Genomic DNA, 26,001 nt, shown 5'->3' on the forward strand with positions numbered 1-26,001 from the left:
GTGCCAGAATGTTGAGTAGCATTAAAGTTGTAAGCGTGATTGTTTTAGGGAAAGCTAGGGACTTCCTCCGCTTCAGCAACCTTTTGCATCGCAAAACGTTAACAATGTACCTTTTTGAAGCTTTAGCATTCTATTTTGTATAACCCATAACACAAACCTGCACGACCCTGGCAAAATCCCTGAGATTAAACACATAGTGTGACTTAGAAGGTGTGGGTAGGAAGCTGGTGATAGCCTGAGTGTACACCTCTGTGATGGCACTGATTATAATCTGAAAGGCAAGGAACATTACAAAACAGTCAGGGGAATAAGTTGTAAAGGGGCTTTGACGTAGCAAAATAGAGTTTGTAAACTCAAGTAAGCGCGACGTGTGTGTAACAACAGCTAGAAAAACTGTTACCATGGCGACCAATGGTACTAGTCTTTAATCTTGTTAACTTCCTTGAACACTTTTTTGCAGTTGGAAGCTCGCATATAGCACGAGAACGCTTGTTAAACATATGCTGCTCGCATCACTAAATGAGCAGTCCCATCTCTGTTTTAAACCAGGGAATACCAGCTGTCTGGGAATGGGACAACTGTATCCAGTTTGCAATCAACCGTGAATCGAGGATGAGCCAAAAATAGTATATTATGTATTGACCGACTTTGGGGATTATCTGGGAAACACACAGTCAACCTATAAGACCGTTTACGGCAAAATGCGTCACCAATTTTGGTTCTTGTGTAGTTTCGTAATAATTTCAAACAAGTTCTTCGAAGTTTGCTCAAAATTGGCAATGACGCTTTCAGCCACTTGTATTTCGTTGTCTAAGAAATACTATTGTTTAATACGAATTTGGATGAAGAAATCTCTTTTAGCGGACATTATCAGTCTTAACTGATAACTACCCAGTTAGGGTGTACAACGTAATTGAATTGGACCAATAAACTACACGATAAAAAATTCTTCACTCTACAGCAAGATAATCAAACTCTAGATACCTTTGAGAATCTTCGGATCTGCATTTCGAAGCCGTGGTTGTTAAAATGCCAGTCCATAATGACAGCAAAAATGTTTCTCATCGTCTCTGTGCTGAACGAGTCGATGGAGATGATGTTGAAATGCCTCAGGAATCGTGGAGTGATCTCATTTCTTCCTCCACCAGGCGGGCCCATGGCTGACACCAGCAACTGATCAACGAGCTTCAGAATTGACGTGTCTTTCCTGCGAAAAGAACAATGATTACAATTTTATCACAGTCATTTGGGGCAGTGTCACTTATTTTTAATGTCACTTTGAATAGCCAAAAAACATATTTGTAACGACGGAAACATCAAAACAATGATTCAGTTTCGTTAACGATAATCCCATTAGTGCACAGAAACTAGTATCATTCATCTTTGGCTTTGGATGGCTAGGATGGAAATCGATAGCAACTTGAAAAAATTGGCCATTTTTTTCAAGTTCCTTCTGAGTATTTTGGAAAAATTGCTAACAAGTGATAACAGTTTATTCTTTTTCGGAGAAATCCTTTCATATTTTCCTCCTAGTGTTCTAAGGGAAATTTCATGTCGGAAAAGAGATTCTTAGTCAAATATTTGAGCAGCTTAAGACCAACAAACAGCAAAATCCCCGTGACAATGCCGCTTTAAATCCTCCAAGTTTGAACAGGCATAATGACCAACACATAGGCAATTGTTTTTAATCACCAAAAAATTATTCTTTAATTGTGAGAAACTTTTGTAGTCCGGACAGCGCCGGACTACAATATACATTTACTGGTCTCAAGAGAAACAGTTTCGTTTTCTCGAGAATCTCCATGTTTCCTGAGGGGTACGTTGAAGAAAACCTCGGAATTTATCTCGTGCACCCATTGACTTCACGTTTAAGTAGTGTAAGGTCGTGGTCCTTTGTAGAGTAAAATAGCCTTGGTTTGCTTTGTTTTGTCCAGTTAATGAAGGCAGTATCCCATTCATAGCAGTATTTCCACTTGCCAACCCATCTTGCTCTGCAATACCAGAATCATGACCTGTCAAACCAGTATCTTGACCTGTAAAACCAGAACCTCAACCTGTCTAACCAGAATCTTTACCTGTAAAACCAGTATGTTTACTTCTCAAACCAGAATCTTTACCTGTCAAACCAGTATGTTTACTTCTCAAACCAGAACCTTTACCTGTCAAACCAGTATGCTTACCTGTCAAACCAGTATCCATGATCAATCCATTGCCGCAGGACCTCGATAGGAGGCTGAGCTCCATATTTCTCCTTGGCTGGCATGTTAAGATCATCCACAAACACCACAACCTTCTTACCAATAGTAGGTCCATACACACCACGCTTCCGTCTGAAAAACAAATAGTAAATGAGAAGTAGACTAAGACATGTCACAAAACAGCAGACAAAGCTACCAACTAACAAAGGCTCCCTGTGGTTGTCTCATAAAGCAGAAATTCGGTTACCTTCACAACCCAACCACACAATAAAGAGTGGTCTACCACAGGCAAAGGCAAAAAGCGCAAAAGAGACCTAAACTAAGGGCGTGTTTTTTTATCCACAATTCTGGAATAAGAATGCTTGGTACGGAATGCTAAGAATAATTCGGATTGTCTGCATAATAAAACGCCCGTCGAGATGCGCGATCCTGACACGAGTAAACATTGCGTAACTAATATGGCGGCCGACGAAGAGGCTGCCATTGCAGCCTCACGTTTGGCCGATAACCGTACCCTTCTGCCAACTCTTTATAGAATTTGCACTCTTTTCTGCCCCTTCCACTCTTGTTGTTGTTGTCTTCGCACTTCCGGAACGAAGAAGTAAGGCATTTCCATCTGTTCTCGCAGTTTATTGCCAACGGAGAGCAACCATTTTTCTTCATGTCGTCGGCAATCATTTGCCAAATTGCCCTTTTCTTGTACGAAACATCACTGAAAACAAACCTCGTACTTTTGATACAATGAAATTAGAAGCAATGTTTCATTGTGTCCAAAAGTGTAACCTGATTTTTTCTCCGGTAGAGACGTATTTGAATCCGCAGCGCTCATCTCGCCGTCCGCCATCTTGGATTTTCATTCGCAACATTCTGTTCATTCTGCCCCTGGGAGCAGAATGGATGGAGTGGCATTCTGTCCATTCCGGAATAGGAATGCAGAATAGAAAAACGCGTTCATTTTACATTCTGGCCATTCTCATTCCAGAATTGTGAATAAAAAACGCGCCCTAAGCGCTGTACTGACAAAGGCGCCCGGTGGGTGTCTCGCAAAACAAACCTGATGTAGAGAACACCATCACCACACAAAGAAGCGTTCAACAGTGATACTTGTGATGCCTCGGCTATTAATATACTTCAGAAAAACTATAAGGAAAGTGCGCAAGAAACCATGGAAATCATATAACAACGGTAGCCACTATCATGCCACTATAAACTTGAGATATCCTGCGCTCTGCTTTGATAAGGTTGCAAAATGCAGGCACGATTTAAAACAGACGGTAACGCCAAAAAAAAAAAATCAATCATAGTGACTACCTGTCCAGTTTTGACATAATCATATCCTGGGTTTGGTTTGACGTAGTCTGCGCAGAAAAGTTCATAAAATTAGCGATGTACCTGAAAAAAAAAAAAAAAAAAAAAAAAAGTTAAAAAAGCGTTGTTAGCATAGGGCATGTAAACCTGCTTCCAGGCTAAAATGCCGCCATTTTACAGACGTGTGCTTAGTGCCCTGGCCCTTGAATGGAAGCGAGGTTATGGTCGACTTTGTTTTGATAAAACCTTTCTGCTTTCATATGCAAGTGAGGGTGGTGATCCAGACTAATTAGCATGAGAACACAATCGTTTGCATACGAAAAGGAGGAAGGTTTGTATCAAAGTAATGTAACTTCAACTTCAATTCCCCATAAAGGGAAGGTCACAAGCAGCACATGACTCTGATGACTGTTAAATGGTGTATTAGAGTAAGTAATGATCAGGAGCAAATGGTATGTTAACCAATGCTGGGGACATTTTGGTGTGTAGGGATGGCGCAGTGATGAGAGCACCAATGTGGCCCGGGTTCGATTCCCGGACTCGTCGTCATATGTGGGTTGAGTTTGTTGTTGGTTCTCGTCCTTGCTCCGAGAGGTTTTTCTCTGGGTACTTCGGTTTTCCCCTCTCCTCAAAAACCAGCATTTCTAAATTCCAATTCGATCTAAGTGTCCCCAATTAGTGTTCTGCACTAAATACATTGACACTTAAATAAAGCGGTTTATTTACAAAAGACTGTCTGGAATCAGATTAAGCTGCTTACTTGTCAGAAGGCATTCTAAGGATGTAGTTGTTGGTAATGGCCGATTTGCCTGTCCCTGTTGGACCAACCAGTAGCAAGGGTTTCTCGTGACTCAGGAACAATTCCAAGAAATAACGCTGACGAACCGTCTCTGTGGTGGGGATAATCAGTTCATTCGGCTGCAAAATTACAAAAACAACATTTAAAATCAAGCTCCCTTTGTTAAACTACAAGAAAAGTTGTAACTGCTACGTTAGAATCGAATAATTAATCAAACAAGACAAAATCAATAAACAGTAGAACGTAAAACGTCTCTTCCTCCAAGCCAACTCGCTGATGGTGCGCTCCCGTTCTCTACGCATGAAGTAACTAGAGTATAACTACCTCCCCTCCCCCCATCCCTAGACAGAATGCTAGTATATCGACAGAAATCCACTATCCTCCCTACTTTTCGTTCTTCAGAGTTAAGCGAATAGTATTATCTATGTATTACGTAATGGACTCGAGTTGATCAGTTTGGTTGGCTGTGAAGACTTCAAAGAGTAATCAGAGGTCACTTTTTGTCGTGATCATGTTCGCTACAGCAACATAGACTTCTGAACCAAGTAGAAAGGAGAAGTAAAAAAGACCGTCTTCGAGTATGTTGATTGAAAACAGCCAGTAAAGAACAAAATTAATTTAAGGGTTGTAAGGTCGGAGATGAATATACAGCACCGCCCTCACCTTAGCATTCGCCGGGATTTCCTCAATGAACACTTCTTTCTCCCAAGGGTGCCAAGTGCCGAAGGTCGACTTATCGAAGAAGAAATCGTAAATAACTCCCTTGCCAGGAAATTGGAAGTTCTTCGGCAGCTTTAGATCCCTGGGTCTGAAAAGTGAAAGAGAAGGTTAACGCATGACGCCTAAGTACAAACTAAAGACAACTGCACCTGATTTAAGCCACAACTGAGACATTTCGCAGAAAGAAACCAACATTCCCAGTAAACAGTGTCAAGAAATCCAATTTTTCCAAGATTTCCACTAAGGGATGCATCGAAAGACAAACAGCGCATCGTGATAGTACTACTCAGTAGCTTTCATTTTGAATGGTTACACTTTAGGATTTAATCCACAGACTCAAAAGTTGGAACCACCTTGTATAGCATAATAAACAGCACCACAGTAGAGTACTACTCAGTAGCTTTAATGGTCACATTTTAAGATTTCATCGACAGAGTTATGAGTTAGAACCACGTTGTCCAGCATAATAAACAGCACCACAGGAAAGAACTATTCAAATGTTTGGATTTTATCCACAGACTGCACAATACAACAGTATAGTTTTATGAAGGTTGCGACATTTTTATCGCAAACATGTTTCGGATGAATAGTATATAGCACACAACTCCAAAGCTGTCCCTTTCTTACGAAAATTAGTTCCTAATACTTGCAAATCAAACTGATGTTTGTCTGGTTTGTTTTCCTTCTTTGTTACCGGCTTTGTTGCTAGCACAAACCTTTGATGTTGTTTGTTTGTACCAGTCTCCAGGACTTTAAGAAAGTCACTGAACTTCAGCCTTGAATCAGTGTCCAGGTTCCCACCGATGCTCCAACACAGAGAGAACAGAAAAAGGGACTGGAGCCACTGCATAATCTCAGCCTCAGTCTTTGCCGGCTTCTCGTCCATGGCAGCCTCAAACTCTCCTTCATCCATTACTGTTTTTTTCTTCTCTTCCTGAGGCGGCTCTCTGAAAGATTTGGAAAGAAGGAGGAACATTAGACGAGTTCTGTTTGGCCGAAAAGACAAAAACTTTGAGAAATAAATAAGAACAACAACTTTATTAACGTGTTAATAACATCTAGTTCACAATAGTAGTAAACTAACCGGGAACACCTATCTAAAAATCTATCTTAAAACGACAAAATTTAATCAAAAAGTGGCAAAAAATCAAATTTAAACAGAGCTGTAATATTCGGCACAACTTTCAAAGCATTACATATGAGTATACCTGTATACCTTGCTAGCTTGGACTTTGATCTCGAGCTAAGTTCAAGCTGAGCTCCGGTTGCGCTCTGCTATGTGGTAAATGTATATGTTATGGTTCAAATTTTTTCGGTTTAAAAAATTTTCAAACCAGTTTGAAATGTTATACCCCTTTGTCTTGATTTATGGTAATGAATACTACACAAAGGAAAATAAAATTTAAACAGGTTTGAAAAATTTTAAACCAAGAAAAACAATTGAACCACAAGATAAACATCTTTTCGCGGTTTTCATAAAATCTGCAATTCTCGTCCCGCACTCAGTATGGCCTTCTCCCTTCTGATATTTCAGACAGGTGTCGACAAGAACTACGAAAATATTTGCAGTACAGTTTCCGTTAAGCGGACAGTTCCCGTCCGCCCAGTAAGGGGCTAACGAGAACGGCGAATTCTACGAAAACTGTGAAAATGACAAAAATTCAGAAGAATCGTAAAATTTGTAATTGCGTTCAATCCTGGACACAAGTGGTGTTAGTAGTTACGCCTGACAGCTAGTTTGATGCAGTAAAAACCAGTAATTAACTGTGTTTGCAAGGACCACCGCGACAAAATAAAAGCACCGGATCCTGTAGTCAAGGATCTAATCAGCAACAAATTGTGGAACAAATAATCTTAAAAAGAGAGCAAGGCTGATTTCACGGTAAGGGAGGTATATTTTTCCAATATTTCGAAAGTCACGGCCTTTCTTCTTCAGGGTATGTTTGTCTTCACTGGCCGTGAAATCAGCCTTGCTCTCTTTTTAAGATAGTTTGATACAACATCAGTCTCAGGCCCAGGCCGGATAATAAGGTGATTACCTGAGCTCGTCCAATAGTATAGTGTACATGGTTAGCATTGAGCTAACCATATGCATTGGAGAGGTTCGTACCAGTTCACGGCACTGTCGGGTGACAAACTCCAAACATGGCGGAATCAGCCACTCAAACATCATCTAACAAAGAAAACAATGGAAAACATTGAATGAAGAACAGAATGGAGGATCGTCCTTAACCAAAGTCGACTAAAGGCAAACTAAACACTAAAAAAGTCCATTGTTTATAATAGCACACGGTGCTAGTAGGGCCCAGAATTCAAGCATGGCTAAAAATCACAACTGGGAGGTGGCGGACCAGCTGGCTATTTACAAGCGTGGCTTCAGAGTTGAACTCGGGGCTACTGAGAAACAGCTCCAGCTAGCGGTCAGAGCAGGATTCAACCCAGGACCTCCGGAATTTAAGATTGGAACCCTAACACTCGGCCACGCTCGGCCTTAACTGCTCGCCCTCACCGACCCGATTTGTCAGGAAAACGAATACGGGATCGAGAATCACTCCACTTTTAAGGAGAGCCTAACATGCTTACCACTTGGTGAAAACTTCCCTAAACTTAACAATACTTTGGAAATATTAACCCTAGAACCTGTATAACCTGCTACTAACCTGTATAGAATACTTGCTGGCCGCACTGAGGTTCGGTGGGTACTCCTTCTCCATCCACGACGCTACCAGCGGCTCCCAACCCAGCTGACCGGGCTCCATGTAGATCATTCCACACCTTCAGACAAATATAGAGAGGTTGCTTGCTTATACACAAGAATAGAGAACCAGTGAAGACGTAAGACCAAAAGTTCACAAGCTCGTACCTGCTGACCGTAGCTGGCGAGGCCTGCTCCAGATCTTGAGGTTCAAAAATCATGTTCTGTAGGGAACTCATCTGGATTATCTCTCCACTCATTAAACACAGCTGCAGTAACAACAAAATCTCATGTAAGTAATATATACGCTTTCTGAAAGACAGCAACTGAGTTTTAAAGCTTCTCTGGTGAATGAACCGAAGACTATTTATTTAGTAGTTGTCTGGTATGAGCGCGCGGGTGAGACAATGAGAGATTAACACATGTATATAACGATACGAACTGCAAATGTACAATGACAGACACTTGTTGACTGTTATACAACCATTACTACAAGGACACTAACTAGGAAGATCAACAACTATGGTGTGAAACAGACGCACTTTGCCCACAGTTCGACTTCATTTTAGGCGCACTTTGAATGATGACACTAACAACCTAAAGCTACCTTCCCTATTTAATAACAAAGCGAATGGAGACAATTTAGATACAATTTCTGTTCAACCGTACGTACTTTTCTGTTGTCGTCGAGTACAGTGTTCATGTTTTCAATCCACACGGCATCAACAGGGCCATCAAATATGATCCACCTGCGGTCCTCACTCACCGAGCTGGCGTGCTCACGGAACGTGTTGGCAAGTACTCCTAGTTTAACACAAGTTATTCACAATTACAGTGCAAATAAAAAAAACCATGAAGACTTTGGTTTTACTTTAAAAGCTAGCTAAATGAGAGCTCAAACCACAAGAATGTAGGATACGTAAAGAAACAGAGCCACTCTGCTTTAATAGACGCGTTCATCGTTATCGAATACGCACAGTAGTAGAAGCCCAGGTTATATATCCCCCAAAACGTTTGTTATATTGCTTTGTCGCCGTGTTTTGTTTTGATCACGCACAAACCACGATAGGTTTTTTCAAATGCTGCAACAAAACAAGATTGTGCTCGGTTGTGTTGCTTGAAACACCATCTTTTTCAACACTCTCGTATAATTGTACGGGTGTTTGGTTCAATTTGTCTTGCAAGGGCTTTAAATGACGAGCTAAAACGGCTCGAGAGAAAACTGCAAGCAGCGTAGCCTACAACTTTATTTGTTCAGGAAATTGAACAAACTTTTATAAACCAATCAAATCGATAAGATCGAATCAAATTTCTGAGAAGTATCAATCATCAGGGCAAATAAACAATGTTTTTGGCATGACGAGGCAGCTTAGTTCTGATGTTAAGCCGTCATCAATCATCTTCACTGTAATACGGAAACAAGAGTAAACAGTTACCGTCTGACCACTCATGGGAAACAGGATCAAACCGTCCATACAACTGGCCCATAGTGACAGCTTTTGGGTTAATGATCCGGTACTGGACCTGAAAAGAAAACCGAGGAGTTAATTATAGAAAGTGGAAGGTCTGAAAATGTATATGCACAGTATTTTGCTGCTTTGTAATGCACCGTGTAGTTGCATATCCGACGGCATGGTCCTCATCTGCAGGGCTGATATAGAAACGAGGCAGACCCCTGCACAACTCTTGTAATTCTTACAAAAAATTGCTCATTACTTATTAGCCATTAACTGTGTTGACATATCTGGTCCAAACACTGCATATCACTACTATGCTGGGGAGCAGGGATGGCGCAGGGGTGATGAGAGCATTCGCCTCCCACAAATATGGCCCGGGTTCGATTCCCAGAGTTGATGCCATGTGTGGGTTGAGTTTGTTGTTGGTTCTCGTCCCTGCTCCGAAGGTTTTTCTCCGGGTACACCGGTTTACCTCCCTCCACAAAAACCCACATTCCCTAATTTCAATTCGACCTGGAAACAGTGCATGAAAGAGCCGCTCTGTGGAAGCCACTGAACTTCTCATTTACTGATTTTTTGTAGCGTTGACACAGAAGACGTGAGGGATATTATCATAAATATTAAACGGTGAAATAGTGGAGAAGAAAAGGGTATACCGCTACTTCTTCTGAATTCTCGTCCTTTCCAAGTTCCGAGAGCGCTGCAGCCAGCACTTTCCACGCTGATGTCTTGCCACCAATCGGATCACCCACAATCATAAAGCCATGACGTACCAACATCATTTCGTACACCTAACAAATATAAGCAAGACGTTTAAACTAGCACTACAGGTGCGCTTGACAACTGCTTTTGAAGTAAGTTTATATCTCGCCCACCCTTGTCGCCACTGTTTAAATTCTTTCAGATAGAATCGATACTAAAATAAAGCATTTAAGGCTGTGGTTCATGTTGTCCATAACAAACCTACAATTGGTCATCTAAAATGTAACAATATACAAAACACACGTGCAGAGCCATTGTACCAATGTCATCAGTGCTCTCTTGCGTTTACTTACGAGACTGAGTTGTTCAATGCAATATAAGCGCTAAACCAGGATTTGTACTAATCGGGCGCGGAACAACTCGGCCCAATAATCAGTTTAAAAATTAAGTTTGTCATTTGTCATGTTTATCAATAGAAAGTAAGAATTGTGGACGTTAATTTAACACTTGTCAATTGACTCCATACAAAGCACGTAAAACGCACCTGTATGACCTTGTCAATAAACCAAGGCACGGCCTGTAATTCCATCTTTTTGATATTACGCTCGAGTGCCTTCTCAAGAACGCCATGGTCTGGAGATGGCAAAGTGATGCCTGGGAACAAGTCTGACACAATCCCTTCAAACAACGGCAAGTCTTGCGACAAGAACTGCAAAATAAATTATCACGTGACTAAAACCTGATAAAAAGCAAAAAAATGAAATACGAGGTCGGTTTCCGAAGACAATTGTCATTGCCGTTCTCGTTGTCGCTGTTGCTGTTGTTGGTTTAATAGCCGCACAACGAGCTCTGGAGTTAGCTAATTACACTCATGGAACGTGCTGCAACCGATCTTAAAATGAGAAAACGTTGTTATAATCTAAGAAGTGAAGTGTAACGCACAGGAATGGGATGCACGTAGTAAAATATCAAAGTGATCATTCAGAGATGCAAAACTGCGGACAGTGACTGGTCCCTCCACTCTAACTAAAACACTGTCTTTAGACTCGTGAAAGTGACGGCCCTCCTCTTCGCCACCGAACAAAGGCCCCACCAAACGTGAGCCCTACACCAACTCCCAAATGTTACATACAAAACTCTTCGATGATATCACTTTCCTTAAAACTACAGGTACCTATTACATAGTGCGGTTTCTAATTCAGTGTCGCAAAATTAAAACCAGAGTAATTACTCCAGCCAATCACAGTAGACGTCAACAGCGCAATGAGCCAATCAGAACTATAAGAAAATACATGCAACCGGAGACAAGCGCGGTAAAACGCGCGTTACGATTGGTTTGGTTTGGTTTTATATTGGTTGAGAAAGTGGCGCGCGTTTTGTTAACCAATCACAGAGCCTAGAAAAGCAAAACCAAAGCAAATGCCAAATTACTTACGACACTCAATTGAAAACCACGTTATTGTAAAGTTATTTAGTCAGTTTTGACGAACAAACCTTTGGCAAGTTGACGTCCGTGATGGATCGAAGAAGCAGAATATCCTCGTCTTGCTCTGGGTATTTCAATTTCAAGTTTCCTGCTGCCGTAAGGACAGATTTGACGGCTCGCATACCATAGTCATAATGGTGTTGGGACGAAAGCTGTTGTAAGCGAAACAAGGCTTGTTAGCGCTGTTTCCATTTTCGGTTCGTTTCGTCAAGTCACCTTTTCAACCCTTATCTAGAAACTCTGGAAACGCAGTGTTGCAAATTTCCTTTACAAGCAGGCTACTTTTAGAAATGATTCATGATGTCAAAGTGTTCCATTTAGCCAAGTGGATTTGAATCATGAAAGTCATTTTCAGCCATCAAAACCACGATATTTTGATTCTATTCCACTGACAGAAATAAGCCACCTCAAGACGTTCCTCTTAAACCAATCTTAATCTGAATTTTACGATTCTCCAGGCTATCCGGATTAGCGTGTGAATCCGCTTTCGGATGACGCGACCTGTCATCACACCAATGTTGCCGATAAGTTCCAAACTTTGATTTAGTAACAAAACTGGTGACAGTAAAATAACATGGCACTAATTAGAGGGAAAGTTGTTTTCAAACCTGTTCAGAGCAGAGTCTATAAACTGCCACAATCTTTGCCGACAGACTGCGAGCATTGACAAATCCCATGGAATAGAGGCTAATCTCACTGATCAGAGCATAATCAGGAACCATCATTGCAACCGTACGGAAAAGAACCTGAAAAGATAATTTGAAAAACTCATTAATTCATAACCCCATTGACCTATCAAATGGTCGATAATACATCACTTGCAGTGACTTTATATCGATAAACCTCCTCCTTATTAGTATGCGGTGTTTTATCAGCTGATAAAACACTCCTCATTAGTACGCGGTGTTTTTCTCGTATGTTAATTCCCAACGTTCACAAAAGAATAATTGTTATGAACTCTATTGACACACACTTTTTGTTTTTGAAGCCGTTCAAAAAACTTGCAGCACGTGTTTTATCGGGTCTAAAACCACTGGGCGTTTTAAACACTCCTGTTCGTTTTTTTAAACATTACATAACACATAGATAATTAGCAATTATTCACCGATGTGAGGAGTATAGTGTTCAGTGACACTAAGGCGAATAACGTTTTAAAATAAATAAAATAAATAACCTTTGTTTACCCTCGGCAGTGTTTATAGCACTAGTGCTAGTGGGGCCGAGCATTAACGTCACAAAGAAATAATTTAAATTGAAAATAACATGGTTAAAAATCCCAACTGGCAGGAGGCAAACCAGCTGGCTATTTACAAGCGCGGCCGAGGAGTTGAACTCGGGGCTACCGGGAAACAACTCCAGCTAGCGGTCAAAGCGGGACTTGAACCCAGGATCTCCGGATTTCAAGTCCGGCGCCTTAACCACTCGACCACGCTGCCTCCCCTTAGGATATACCAAACCAGTGGATAGCAGTTGGTAACCAGTGGGAAGCAGGGATGGCGCAGTGCTTAGAGCACTCACTCGTGCACCTCCCACCAATGTGGCCTATGCTCTATTCCCGGACTCGGCGTCATATGTGGGTTGCGTTTGTTGTTGGTTCTCGTGCTTGCTCCGAGAGGTTTTTCTCCGGGTACTCCGGTTTTCCCCTCTCCTCAAAAACCAACATTTTTAAATTCCAATTCGGTCTGGAAAGTGTCCCCAATTAGTGCTCTGCGCTAAATACATTGACACTTACATAAAGTGATGTATTTATTTAATTTTTTGGATAACCAATAATTCATTCATTTCGGACCATTTTTGAAGAACCTCGCGTGCGAAATTCAAGACGATGCAGGCAGGTGAATACTACCCGGATTTTACTACTTTTAATAACTCGCATGCTGGCTGCATTATTCCTTCAAGTTGTATACTAAAGATTTCTATTGTAAATCAGTTGTAAAATTTACTGATCTAAGGCAATCGTATCAAATGACATTCCATATCTCGTGACACTTTCACGTCCCGAAGCGTTGCAACCCCAAAGTCCACGAAATGTGTTTTTTTTGTTCATGTTTTCTACGTACCTTAAGATTATCAGGAAGTTCAGCTCGCCCAGCGTACCCTGGGTTCATGGTGATAAAGATGGTGCAAGATGGATCAAGAGAGATTTCTGTTCCTTCAAACACAAACTTGTCAACTTGCTCCATAACGGCCCGCTGGATGGTCAAGATCTGTTGAGCTACAACAGACAGCACCTGGGGAACACACAACAGAAATGCCTCGGGAACAGCACTTCAACGATAACAGGTTTCGGTAGTGGCATGTAGCAAAAGCTTTACATACAAGCTTTGTAATTGCACGAATAAGTATGTGGTTCCGTGCAACATGGTGCTCTTGCGCGCTTAATCAGTTTTTGAGGAGGTTGAGCAAAGATAGCACAGTGGTGAAAGCACTCGCCTCTCACCAATGTGGCACGCGTTCGATTTTCGAACTCGCAGAGAGGTTTTTCTTGGAGTTCTCCGCCCTCCTTATGACTGCAGTGCTGCTGGGAAAGAGCTATTCCCTTCCATTGAAAGAAAGTAACAACCTTCGAGTCAAACTGTACTTCAATGACTTCAGTTTTAACAATCGCAATTAAGTTGGTTGAGTTATTCACCACCTAGGATGTTAAAATTTATTTGCTGCTGCTCCAGAAAATATTCTAATATTCTAATTTTAAAAAGTGGAAAAAAGATTAAAATCTTTCTAATTTTCAAAAATGAATACCAGAAACCACTAAAGATCGCTAATTCGCAGAAGAAACTCCGTCAAAAAATTTCATGTTATACAATTCATTCACTGCTGCTAACGTGTACCCAGGCAATCTCGTACCCAGAGTCCTCACGCTTTTGGGTCAGTAGGTGGGCGCCAGGAGAGACTCTAGGGACATCAAAAAAATTCAACTTTTTTGATTGGCTGTTCCGTAACTGTTTCCATTGTTTTACCGCAGAAATCCTGCAGAGTCTCTCCTGGCGACTAACCGCTGACCAAAGAACCTGAGGACTCTGGGTACGAGATTGGTACCTAGGGTTCATAATACACAGGTTTCCTAGCCTCGTGCTCAAAATGCACAGGGAAACTAACCTCCAGTTCAATCCTGTTGAATTCATCAAAGCAGGCCCAGGCCCCTGATTGCGCAAGCCCTTTGAAAAACTTGCCCATTGCTTTGTAGTCCAGTCCGTCTGAACAGTTGAACACAACACACTGCAGGGTAATCAGACATGATTTAGTTCTCTTGCAAGAATAGTTCTAAAGAATTTACTTTTAAGCAAAAAAAAGCAAATTCTTACAGAACTATAACAAAAGCACTTTCTCGATTTACGAAATAAATTCCCTAGAAAAATACTGACGAGTTTTAAGTAGTTCATATGTCTTTTGTTGTTATTTACATTTTCAAAGTTTTTACAGTAGCCTAGGAATTTTTATTTTGTTTTTATCAAGTCTATTTCCAAATATTTGTAAAGTAAGTTGATAAATTATTATTATTATTATTATTATTATTATTATTATTATTATTATTATTATTATTATTATGAGATTTTTTTCCCCTTTTCTTCAAAAAAAAATGTGCTTTAAAATAGTCTTTTTTATCGAAAAGAATTGTAAATAAGTTTTAATAGCTACTTTTAAGCTGTAAATAACATTTTACTTGGAATATTTTAATAAAGAGATTATTATTATTTTATTATTATTATTATTATTATTATTATTATTATTATTAACTTAAAGTCTAACTCAACGACAGAAAGGAATATACAGTGTTGTTTAATGTCCCTGTGTCCCTGTGTGTGGGTGGGTGGGTAGGGGGGTACCATACGTGGATGTGTACCTTGCTACCTTGTTGGCTGTTTAGTTTCCATACCTGCTTTGCCACAGCTTTTGCCAGATCTTTACAGGTCTCTGTTTTGCCTGTCCCAGCAGGTCCCTCAGGGGCCCCTCCCAGGTTCAACAGGAGCGCACCCATCAGAGTCCTGTCAACGTAAAGAGATCAAAGTTGTACAGAGACACGAGGGTCGTCTCAACATCTTTACTAAGGATGAAGTTGCAAATTGGTTTGTGGCGTAAACACTATCATGTTTTTAATACCTCTTTTCCGGCAAACTATAATCTTAGAAAAAGGACTAAAAGAAATCGTTCGTTAATCGTTACATTAATAAATACCAGCTAGTCCCAACAACAACAACAATCACACTTAAAATTCCACAAATATAAAAAACATGAAAAACAGCATAAAAAATTAAATAGGCAAAAAAACTACTCAGCCTATTAAGAACTAAACGAGTCCCATCACAGAAGTATTTTCCGTCGTATTTTTTTACGAACGCCTTGGCAATCTTAAAGTTCGTGAAAATGTGGCTATTGTGGAGAATAATACGAAATAAGATCCAGAATATAATGCCTCAGACTCATTAATAATTCATAACCCATTGACCTATCAAATGGTCGATAATACATCACGTGCAGTGACTATGCAGTGACTATGCGGTGTTTTATCAGCTGATAAAACACTCCTCGTTAGTATGCGGTGTTTTTTCTCGTATGCTAATTTCCAACGTTCACAAAAGCATAATTGTTATGAACTCTATTGACCCCGAAGGATCCAATCGATGGACACACGCTTTTCCAGGAATGTTTTTGAAGCTGTTCAAAAAACTCGGAGCACGTGTTTTATCGGTTCTAAAACCACTAGGCTACGCCTCGTGGTTTTAAACCCGATAGAACACTCCTGCTTGTTTTTTCAACATTACTTGAAAATTTTCTCCCCTCAAGAATTCAACCTTAACCAAAACCAACCTCCACATCTTTGTTTTTATTTGTATAAATCCTCAGTAACAAAGCAGTTTATGTGTTGAATACCTGTAGCATCTGTCTGTTAATGGGGTGATCACCAGTCTTCCGCTGTTTCCAAGGTACTCGTAACCGTATTTAACAGCTGTTGTAATCATTCTAACAATCACAGCCTTCGCCTCCCAATAGTAACGCAACTGACTTATCCACTGGAAATCGCTTGGATCTGTCACGCCATCTTCCTTCAACTTAGCAACTACGTCACGCGCTGAAAGCAACGAAAAAACGAAATCGAAGACTACGTTGATTAAATTCGGATGTCGGTTGAAGGCGTTAACAATGTGAATGATCGGTTGGGTGATAGCTTGACAATATCAGAAACTACGGGATCTGTGTGAGAATTTTAAAAATCGACTGGATTGAAATTTCAATTGCCTTGTTTTAGTGCAATCTCTCAAATTTGAAATAACCCAGACAGGCTATGATCATGAAACAGGAAAATCTAACTTTTAACATGTGTTTGATAAACTTTCAAGTTAGTGAGTGATCAGTCAAATGAAGAGATTTTAAAACACAACTTTATACCATGTACATCGATGACAATGAGCGCTCCAAGCGTGATCCGTGACATAGTGGTCATCGTTCCTCGCACAAGTTCAACGATATCCTCAATCTGCTTTGTGCTCTGTTTGTAGTAATTCTCCAAACCATCCTTCTCTGACATAGCCTAAAGAAATTTGAATACCACAATTGTAATTTTAATACCTGCACCTAATGTCTCTTCAACCTACTTACATGGTAAAATTTCTAATGAATCTAGACTAAGCTTACAACAAGCTTGGCATGTCTTTGCACCCATTGTTAAAGTGCCATTAACAAGTTCAACTTTGTTGCCTTACCTGGGTGACTTCCATAGTCCAGTATATAATGCTGGAAGCCAACACCACTTGCCCTGGCCAAGCCAGCACCCACTCTGTCCTGGGGGTTTGTGGGTAGGCAGTCACTGCTTCAGACATGACCTCTTGAAGACTTAGTTTCATAACCTGTTCAATCTACAGCAAAGAATTCCACCGGTAGTAAGTGGGTGTCTAATGTGTTACGAAACTCGGAGACAACGTGGGTAGGGGAAGGTTCATTTGTTCCTTAGTGATATAGTTAACAGGTCCTTGACTGAGTACGCCAGACCGTTCTATTCTGGGTGTCACTGAATGTCAAGTGAAAATCTACCTCATCTCGTAATAAATCGACCAAAAGATCACTACCTGGGTCGTCCAGAATTTAACTTAAATATGCAAAATTTTGGAACTTTTTCACAAATTCAGTATAACTTGAAAAATCCGTGGACAGGAGTTCAAGTTTGCAAGTTGGCGATACTTTTAACAGTCAGTTAATTAGCCTGCGTAACAAGAGCCAATTTCCGCGCGTTCACACAACCAAAAACGCAAAAACCCTGCGTAAACGACGGTTGCTACTCAGGCTAACAGTTAAACAAACTCCGCACTAAAACCGTATCACGCTACTATCTTTGAAAATTTCTTTACCTGTAATAGCCATTTCTCCACTAAGCCACGCGCATGCGCTGGTACTACCTTCCTGGCAAACTTCACAGTCTCTCCTTCAGCTGATATCATGGCATTTATCTCCTTCCTTTCATCAAACTCTAATTTTGCAATGCCTTCAAAGCACTTCTTGAGATGCGGCTGAACACGCAGGGGATCTTTTGTCTCGGACAAAATCTCCAATAATTCATCATTTGACAGAAAGAAAAACCTGGAACATAAAAGTTATAATTGTTACGGATAGGAAAGAGCATTTACCTATGATTTCAATTCTGGGAAGTTCATATCAATCGCACCCTTGGAAAATAGAAATTACCTTGGGAAAAACAAGCGTTTCTTCTCTAAATATTCGTTTAATCCTTTCTGTATGTCCTCGAGAAGGCTCTAAATAAACAACAAAAACGAAAGTAAAGAAAAATTAGATGGCAGCCCGACAAACCTCTGTTTTCCCTCACTTTCATCTGATAATACCTGAGTACGGAAGATTATTTTGCAAGTATCTTCAGATATTTATAAGGAAAATCTCAAGCGCGTGTTACCTCCGACAACTGCAGTTTGTCCAACATCTGGGGTTGTGACGTCACGACCAACGCATGTGGATCCTTCACTGATTCCGTCATGATCTTCCTCCTGCGTAATTTAACAAAGCATTTAACATCGTTACTTTCTTTAAAACGCTTGTAAGACACTCAAGGAAATGGTCGGATTTGTTACAAGGCATTCCTGAGTTCAACGTAAAACACCAAATGGCCAGCGTCCTATACCCGCCAGTTGAGAGTTTTTAATGCATGCTCAAGTTCCCTTTGTGATGTCAATTTTTCCGATTGAGCACCACAATTCAGCTTTCCAACTTTATTTCCATTCCAACTTTATTCTAAAGTTTCATTGGAATTGATTTTCTGTACATCTTTAAATTTAACGATGAATAGGACGCATAAAACGACGGAAATGTTTGCGTTATCAACTCGCCTTTGACAAGTTATTGGGTATGTTCAAATCGGTGTTCACGATATTTCACCGGAACTGATATATTTAGTTTACCAGTACTCGCACCTAACATTTATTTTATGAAAGTTACAATAACGTGCGCCAAGTTTTGACGAGAACGTTTGTATACCTTTCCGAAAGCCCCAATCAAGGCAAAAGTATGTGTCTCAGAAGAAACCAAAAGTTACTGTTCAATTGCTGGTAAACGTTTGATTTTGAAATTACATGTACAAATCCAAAGTGGAAGTCCGCTTCATTGCGTCAACAGCAAAAGCGGCCTCGCCGTTTTTGAAAACCAACATTTTCTCACTGAGTCTATGAATTAAAATATGTACGTGCGGATAGGGTCGTCATCTCGTTGACGGGGTAATTCAGTCACTAAGAAATTTAGTTACATAAGGTTTTAGCATTAAGGAACAAAAACCGTTGAAACAAACCAGTATTGATCGACAGTGCGGAATTTCTCTCCTTCCTCTGGCATCTGAGCTTGAATATCCTCAGAAGAAAAGATGGGCTCTAAATACAACCATGAAGCTTGAACCTGTTCACAAGATAAACACAAGATTATTGAAAAAGTATGAGGCGACGTTGCAGTATACAAACTGAGCTAAACTTGAACTAGAAGTCATTTTCTTACGATATTCTTCAGGAAAAACATCACCACTGGAATGCAGTGCTTGAAAAGTTTCATTTACATGGTCAGAGTTGAAAATGTCATCCAGAGACTGTAAACTTAGAGCCACTTCGTGTAGCATGAAAAACAGCACCACAGGAACGCACTGTTCTATAGCTTTCACTTAAACTGCCAGGATTAAAGACCTCGTCTATCGCAACTTAAAAAATGCACCAAGCTGACGAAATTGATAACTACAAACCTTCAGCCAAGACTCCACGATATCCTGCATCAAGTTCTGAAAAGAAAAAAAATACAGCGTGACTGACAAATATGTTAACCATATTTTCGCTAATAATGTACATTTTTGCCACTATTCATTCCTATATTTTGGCCCAGGTTCCTTTTTCACTATAATTTCAAATCGGAACTGAAAGTGCTTTCGATTGAGAGAATACAAAGCTTAATCGGCGTAAACATTTTGATTTGTCTTTTTTAGGGGAGAGGGGGGGGGGGGGGGGGGCTTAAAATCTTGAGTTACCGGGGTAACCGTGTTATAAGGAACGAAGTAAACGTTAAGTAAGTTACAATGTAGTTGTTGTTGGTAGAGTGAATCTTGCCTCAAAATACTTTTACATGTTAATTTCACTACAGCAAGACAATGTGAATGTACCAGAGGCAACCCCATCTCCAGAACCGCCTGTCCCAAAACCGGATTTAGGAGGGGGGGGGGAAGGGTTCGTTGAGAGGAAGGAAAGTCACAGGAATTGACGGAAAGGTAAAAGAAAATGAGGAAATAAAGCTGAACTTACAAGTTTAGTATTATAAATGAAAATGAAATAAAATGTTGAACTTACCAGTTTAGATTCCCACTCTTTCATTTCTGCTTCGAAAGGAACAACAAAAGGGGACCCCTTCATTGTCAATGTCTTTACAATGTGATCATCAAGCAAAACCTGTCAAACAAAAACGTCCGCATCAGTGCAAACTGAATACCATATCTAATTCCGGTCAAATAACAACGAAAGTCAACGAGAGTTAGTGCGTATACTTATGTCCAAAAATGCACCTAACCTTGATTTTGGATACTTTATATAAGACAGACCTTTTTGTCGTTTTCATATGACTTCTAATTCATGTTTGACAGAATTGTTTGTGTTTTAGTAAGAATTTAGGGTAGGGGACACTTTGTGATGTCTATCATACAGTTTATGCATTCATTAGCATGCATTTCAGAAGCGTAAGAGAGCTAACGACGAAACGAGAACGAGAGCGTAAACTGACGATTTTTGCGAGAATTCGAGCAGAATCAATCTCGATAAGGAATAGCACACGAAAGCGCGAAGAGTGAAGGTCAAACGGCTAATCCTAAGTGTGCGGCTACACCAGCGATTTTGTTTTTCTTCTTTTCTTTTTTTTTTTTTTTTTTTTTGTCTAAAAAGGCAACGCGAGTTTTCGAAAAAGTCAAGTCACAAACACGAGGCAAAATCGCACGTGCAGTAAATTCAACTTGTGAGACCATGCACGGTCGACGCGATATTTTTTTTCTAAAAGCCGCGTCCCCTCTGAAGGCACAAATTGCTCGAAAGGTGCGAATTCAAGAGCATCTGAGTACATTCAAACTGTGGAAGAAATAGATAGAGCATAGCAATATTGGCGGTTCAACCAACTCTAGAGTTTAAACCTTCATTCACGCCTGCCCCAATATTGTTTAAGAAACCAAGCTTCGCCCATCCTAACCTGTAGATCGTCCACAGCTGATAGAATACTAATTCCAGTGTCCTTGTATTGAACAAACACGAACTCGATGTCTTTCCATTCTTCTTTCATTCTACTGAGAGCCTGGTCATAGGGAGACAGAAATACAAAGCATTAACTGGAGTCACACTCGATGAGCACGCCCACACAACTCGCATTTACTCACCAGTTTCTGTGGGAGAAAGCAACTAAGAGCATTACTACTACCCTCCCCTCCCCATTGGATGGGATAGAAGGGACACCCCCAGCATCATATTGTAGCAAGGAATTACGCTCACCACCCTACAAGGGATCCGCAAACGAACAAACTTGGTTACAGATACAGTTTTCAAACGTTTCGCCGTTTGCGCGTTCTGGTCACGTTTGCTATAAAACCAAAACGCGTCTGAGAAATTTAGAGGCATTTTTTATTCCTCAGACAAAAAATTTGAGTCGGCAACAAAATGTTTCGTGTGCTTCTTGTTTCCGCGCCAATGGTTCCTCATTCGGGAAGGCTTTTAGGCGTAAGTTGGGTTTCCATAAATTACGTCCAAACTGGTAAAGTAATGTAAATCTTATGCCAATGAAAAGTTTCAATCTTAGAGCTTAACCTCGGTTTTACAACGTTTACGCTAACGGCTCAAATATGGAATTACCTAACAACAACATTGTCATTTTTATAGAGTGGTTTTCAATTTAGTGTCGAAAGTAATTTAGCGGTGCTTTGGTTTTCTTTACTACGCTGTATGATTGGTGGGCAAATTTCGCGCCATTTTGTCAACCAATGAGACTTGCTCACACGCGTTTTCCCGCGCTTGGCGCTGGTTACATGTATTTGCTGAGAGGTCTGATTGGTTCATTGCACTGTTCGCGACTGCTGTGATTGGCCAGAGTAATTACTTTGATTTTGGTTTTACGACACTCGATCAAAAACCTCTCTATAGCCCACATATCATCGCTGCTTAATATGCTTTACCACCAGATAGAGAACTAGGTCCTGAAAGCTATTTTTGTTTTCCAATCTCCAAATGACAGGATCAGGAAACAATTTATTTTCTCAAAACTAAACGCCAATTACAGGCTTAAAAATTCCACAATTCTGGCACGGTAAGAGAAAAAGAAGAATACTCGTAAGTTTTAAGATTAAACGTTGAACGCTGAAATCAAATAGTGTCACAAGAGCGAGGATTTCTCGCAGGTCAACAGTTCTTGTAAATATGACGCCGGGAGCTTGGCAATTGAAAATAAGTCAAGTAAGTATTCAACGATACCTTAAAAAATACTGAAATACTTATTCTATGAGCATCCAGTGCAGATCCAGTAACTCTAAACACCCCTACTCGTATTCTATGCAGTTAACACATTAAGCGGGATTGCAATACAAACTTTGTTTTCTACTGTAGCTAAAGAATCCTGCATACCTTCTCCAGCGAGAACTCTTTCGCCGCTCTCCCGCTGATTTCAGTAAGATCCTCCACAAACTTGTCAAGCCCAAGAACAAGCATCTCGTTCAGTGTAGTGTCTTCTTTAGGAGCAATGTTGAAACCAATCTGTTTTGAAAAGCGTTTAATAGTACAAACTGATCACATTACTATACAGTCCTGTAGCTGAGTACTCTAAAGTTGGTTTTGTTTCAAAATTATATTGGAGGAGCAGGGATGGCGCAGTGGTGAGAGCACTCGCCTCCCACCATAGCGGTTCGGGTTTGATTCCCGAACTCGGTGTCATATGTGGGTTGAGTTTGTTGTTGGTTCTCGTCCTTGCTTCAGCGGGGAGGGGGAGGTGTAAGTAATCTTTCTTATTGTAGACAATGTTCACCCTAGTCACGTAATGTAGCCGCTGTTCGGGAAATGAGCCCGCACTCTTCCTTCCCCCCCCCTCCCTTCCCCACCAACCCCACCCTCGAAACCGGACCACAGTAAGTAGTGCGAAATAGAGCCTAATTACCGCTGTACACCATCGCACCTGAAGTAGTTTAGCAGTGATATTTTAATGTACCTTTACGCTCATTGCTTCCCAATGTCTGTCCTTAATGCCAGGGGTGCACAGTGCATTGATGAGAGGCATGTTAATCTTGAAGTTCTCCAGTCTGGCTTTAACAGTTGACGCCACTCTGAGAGGGCCGCGGAACTCAGGATGAGCAAACTCTTTTGTTAATTTGTAACTTATTCTCCAGAGTTCTGAAACCTGTAAGAGATAAACACTAGCTGAGACAGGGCGTATGTATCCCAACGAATATACAACTGAAAGGTGAATTAAAGCACAAGTATCTATTTTTATTATATAGACACGAGTGATTTACTGGAAAAGACACCACTCATTAAAATTCATACGAAACTACATCCGGGACCCGAGTGCCGTATTTTACGACGTCAGTTCCCGCTTTTTCACGGTTTGTGCAAACAGTGGGTGAAAAATGGCGAGCGATAGATTTGTCTATATAGTAAAAAGAAAATTACACAGTGGCTTGAAGATGTGAATATTATTTTCTCGTGTTAAAAACAACATTTTACTCACTCGCTGCACTCGTTTGTAAAATATTGTTATTATCACTGCTTGTCATGTGAAATCAAACTGGTCGGCGATCCATCTTAGTACTACCTCATTATGAAAGCGAGGCTAAGTGCAAAGTTTTCCAAATGAAAATCAGTTTTGTTTGAATATAAATGAAAACTAATTTTCAAAAATAAAAACTTTGAAGTTAGCCTCGCTCTTACAATGAGGTTCAAAGCAACTCCGAAGCGGCCTTTTCAGCGATATATACAAATTCAATGTTTTAATAACCTCTCCCTCAATCTCTTCTGCATTCAATTTCAGGATAGGCCCAGCCAGCCACATTTCCTGCTTGTCATGGAAAGTCACTAATGCTCGCCATAACTTGTCAAATGATTCTTTAGCTTCAGTGATCTCTTGGATTTGCGGGAATGCGCTACGTGTTTCACAACCAAGTAGGTCTTCTTCCTTGTTGATTTTCTTTCTCTGTTGAACCAAAAAGATATAATAAAAAAAAGACAGAAATAGCTTCTTTGCCGTTGGCAAAAAGTATCATTATAGTTCAATACCAACAGAAGAAGACAGATCTTCTGTAAACCTTATGTACCTGGCATCGGTACTATACTTGCATCACAACACTAACCTTAACGGCAAACTATTAAAAGTTTGCAAATACAATCTTGCTGGCAAATGCCAGTTGCCGTATGTGAACCGGCGTCGCAAAATCAGTTAGCAAGTTTACATATTGGTAAACTGTTGGCGAGTCGACAGTCTACCAACAAGTGGATGTTTGCCTTATTGCCAATACAAAGTGCCTCAACTTTTGCTTGTTACGTGCAATTGACGTTTAAAGTTTTTCAAAACGTCAGGTCACCAGGCAAAATTTCGCTTAAATTGTCCAAAAAATGTAAAAAATTTTTAGTCGCTTGATGAAGTTAACCAACAACGCCGGAGCAATCAGCCAAACAGCTTTAGTGGCCAGCGGTCGTACGCAGCAGTCGAGCTCAGTAATAGCGTTCCTAGCACAACTGGCGTGGGTTTAAATAGTTCGTATCTTCGCGGTATTTCTGTGGCGTTCTGTAGAATTCTCTTTTTAATGATTTTTTTCCATATTATTTTCCTCCACTGACAAAGTCAGTGTGACGAGTTCCTTGACGTGCGGATTGCGGGGCCGGCTGCCCACAGTGGAGGCCCCTGGACATACCACTAGACACCCATCTGCTCTTATATTATAAGAGGAAGTTGGTTTATAACTGTTAATTCAGAAAACCTGTCTGGCATGAACGTATAGAAGCAGTCGAAAGATTTTCCTCCACCTAACGGAAAGCACGTAAAAATGCCATACATTACTGTACAAATCCCAAAACCGTGAACACTAAATTTAATACACAATATTAAGACGAACTACCCGCAAAACAAAAAAGCCAGCTGATTCCGTCACTGTCCGTTTGTTTATATTTCCTGCAGTTTGTTTCATTTTATGGCTATGTAGCTACGAAAGTTGAACCAAATTGTTCAGGGTGTTTGGTTCGCCCTGTAAAAGTCATGAAAAGCAGGTTTTACTTGTTCCCTTGACTTTGTGCCTTGTCGGTTCACGGTGTACAGGTTAGTCTTCTGTGCTGAATTGACAGAAACGTGATTCGCGAGTATTTACTTTAGTGATTATTGCTCTTGTTCTTGTTGTTGTAAACTGATAATTTTTCAGTTCATGTTTCGTTTGCTGTTATTGTAGTTGTAGTTGTTTTGTTATTGTTGCTGCTGCTGCTTCTTCTGTTAACGCTGTCACTATCAGGCGTTCCCTACAAACGTAACGCAACCAAGGGTCTCCAAAACTAAATGCCAATAATTTCAGCAAAATTGCATGTAACGAAGCTTGTCATGACCATTTCACTGAATCTAGTATACCTCTTCAAGAAAGCCTTGCACTCTGTCCCTGAGTTCATCCAGTTGCGCTAAGTAAGTCTTTGCCTCCGACATTCTGTCTTTACTGTAGAACTCCTTCACGCTCGCAAGTGTTTCATTCAACTGCATTTCAAACCTTGCCAGCCAATCAAACAGCTTGTTCATGGCTGCATCGTGTTCTCGAGTTATGCGAGTCTCACTGGGTAAGAGACAAAGATATATATTATACATACTGCAGACGTGCGACAACAGGCCCTCCTCACCATCCCAACCCCCGGAACTTCTTCTCCATACCGACCCCTACCCCTCCAACATTGCCGTATCGATTTCACTCCAAATCATGTCGTCTAAACATAAATTTGTCAGTAGGATCGAGGCGAAGTTTTTGGCAGGGAGTCAATTACAATATTTTTGTCTAAAAAGTTCCGGACTTAATATTTTTTTACTTAATACTTGTTGCGTCTTCCATGATTCAACCATGAAAATTACAACCTCTATGTGCTCGCTGGCATGCTTTCCCGAAATTGCTGGAAAGACACACT

General features: G+C 40.5%; 1 protein-coding gene across 1 annotated transcript in view; it reads right to left on the bottom strand.

Moving 5' to 3' along the window:
- LOC146469580 (dynein axonemal heavy chain 3-like) overlaps positions 1–26,001 on the bottom strand; it is a 110,815-nt gene that overhangs the window by 60,377 nt on the left and 24,437 nt on the right. Inside the window, exons 14-46 of the mRNA XM_085123227.1 lie at positions 25,463–25,658; positions 23,849–24,043; positions 23,063–23,251; positions 22,486–22,614; positions 21,068–21,169; positions 20,185–20,283; positions 19,590–19,625; positions 19,152–19,255; positions 18,267–18,357; positions 18,044–18,111; positions 17,710–17,938; positions 17,068–17,220; positions 16,754–16,895; positions 16,238–16,436; positions 15,243–15,351; positions 14,465–14,584; positions 13,426–13,596; positions 11,974–12,111; positions 11,374–11,517; positions 10,424–10,588; positions 9,834–9,968; positions 9,157–9,244; positions 8,394–8,524; positions 7,889–7,989; positions 7,686–7,800; positions 7,065–7,198; positions 5,742–5,972; positions 4,969–5,113; positions 4,267–4,424; positions 3,510–3,590; positions 2,181–2,330; positions 985–1,207; positions 158–271 (exon numbers count right to left, since the gene is read on the bottom strand). Of these exons, the coding sequence (XP_084979353.1) occupies positions 158–271; positions 985–1,207; positions 2,181–2,330; positions 3,510–3,590; positions 4,267–4,424; positions 4,969–5,113; positions 5,742–5,972; positions 7,065–7,198; positions 7,686–7,800; positions 7,889–7,989; positions 8,394–8,524; positions 9,157–9,244; positions 9,834–9,968; positions 10,424–10,588; positions 11,374–11,517; positions 11,974–12,111; positions 13,426–13,596; positions 14,465–14,584; positions 15,243–15,351; positions 16,238–16,436; positions 16,754–16,895; positions 17,068–17,220; positions 17,710–17,938; positions 18,044–18,111; positions 18,267–18,357; positions 19,152–19,255; positions 19,590–19,625; positions 20,185–20,283; positions 21,068–21,169; positions 22,486–22,614; positions 23,063–23,251; positions 23,849–24,043; positions 25,463–25,658 (4,585 nt within the window). The remainder of the gene's footprint in view (positions 1–157; positions 272–984; positions 1,208–2,180; positions 2,331–3,509; positions 3,591–4,266; positions 4,425–4,968; positions 5,114–5,741; positions 5,973–7,064; positions 7,199–7,685; positions 7,801–7,888; positions 7,990–8,393; positions 8,525–9,156; positions 9,245–9,833; positions 9,969–10,423; positions 10,589–11,373; positions 11,518–11,973; positions 12,112–13,425; positions 13,597–14,464; positions 14,585–15,242; positions 15,352–16,237; positions 16,437–16,753; positions 16,896–17,067; positions 17,221–17,709; positions 17,939–18,043; positions 18,112–18,266; positions 18,358–19,151; positions 19,256–19,589; positions 19,626–20,184; positions 20,284–21,067; positions 21,170–22,485; positions 22,615–23,062; positions 23,252–23,848; positions 24,044–25,462; positions 25,659–26,001) is intronic.

Source organism: Pavona decussata, unplaced genomic scaffold, assembly GCF_977016875.1.
Source record: "Pavona decussata unplaced genomic scaffold, jaPavDecu1.1 SCAFFOLD_122, whole genome shotgun sequence".
NCBI lineage: Eukaryota > Metazoa > Cnidaria > Anthozoa > Scleractinia > Agariciidae > Pavona > Pavona decussata.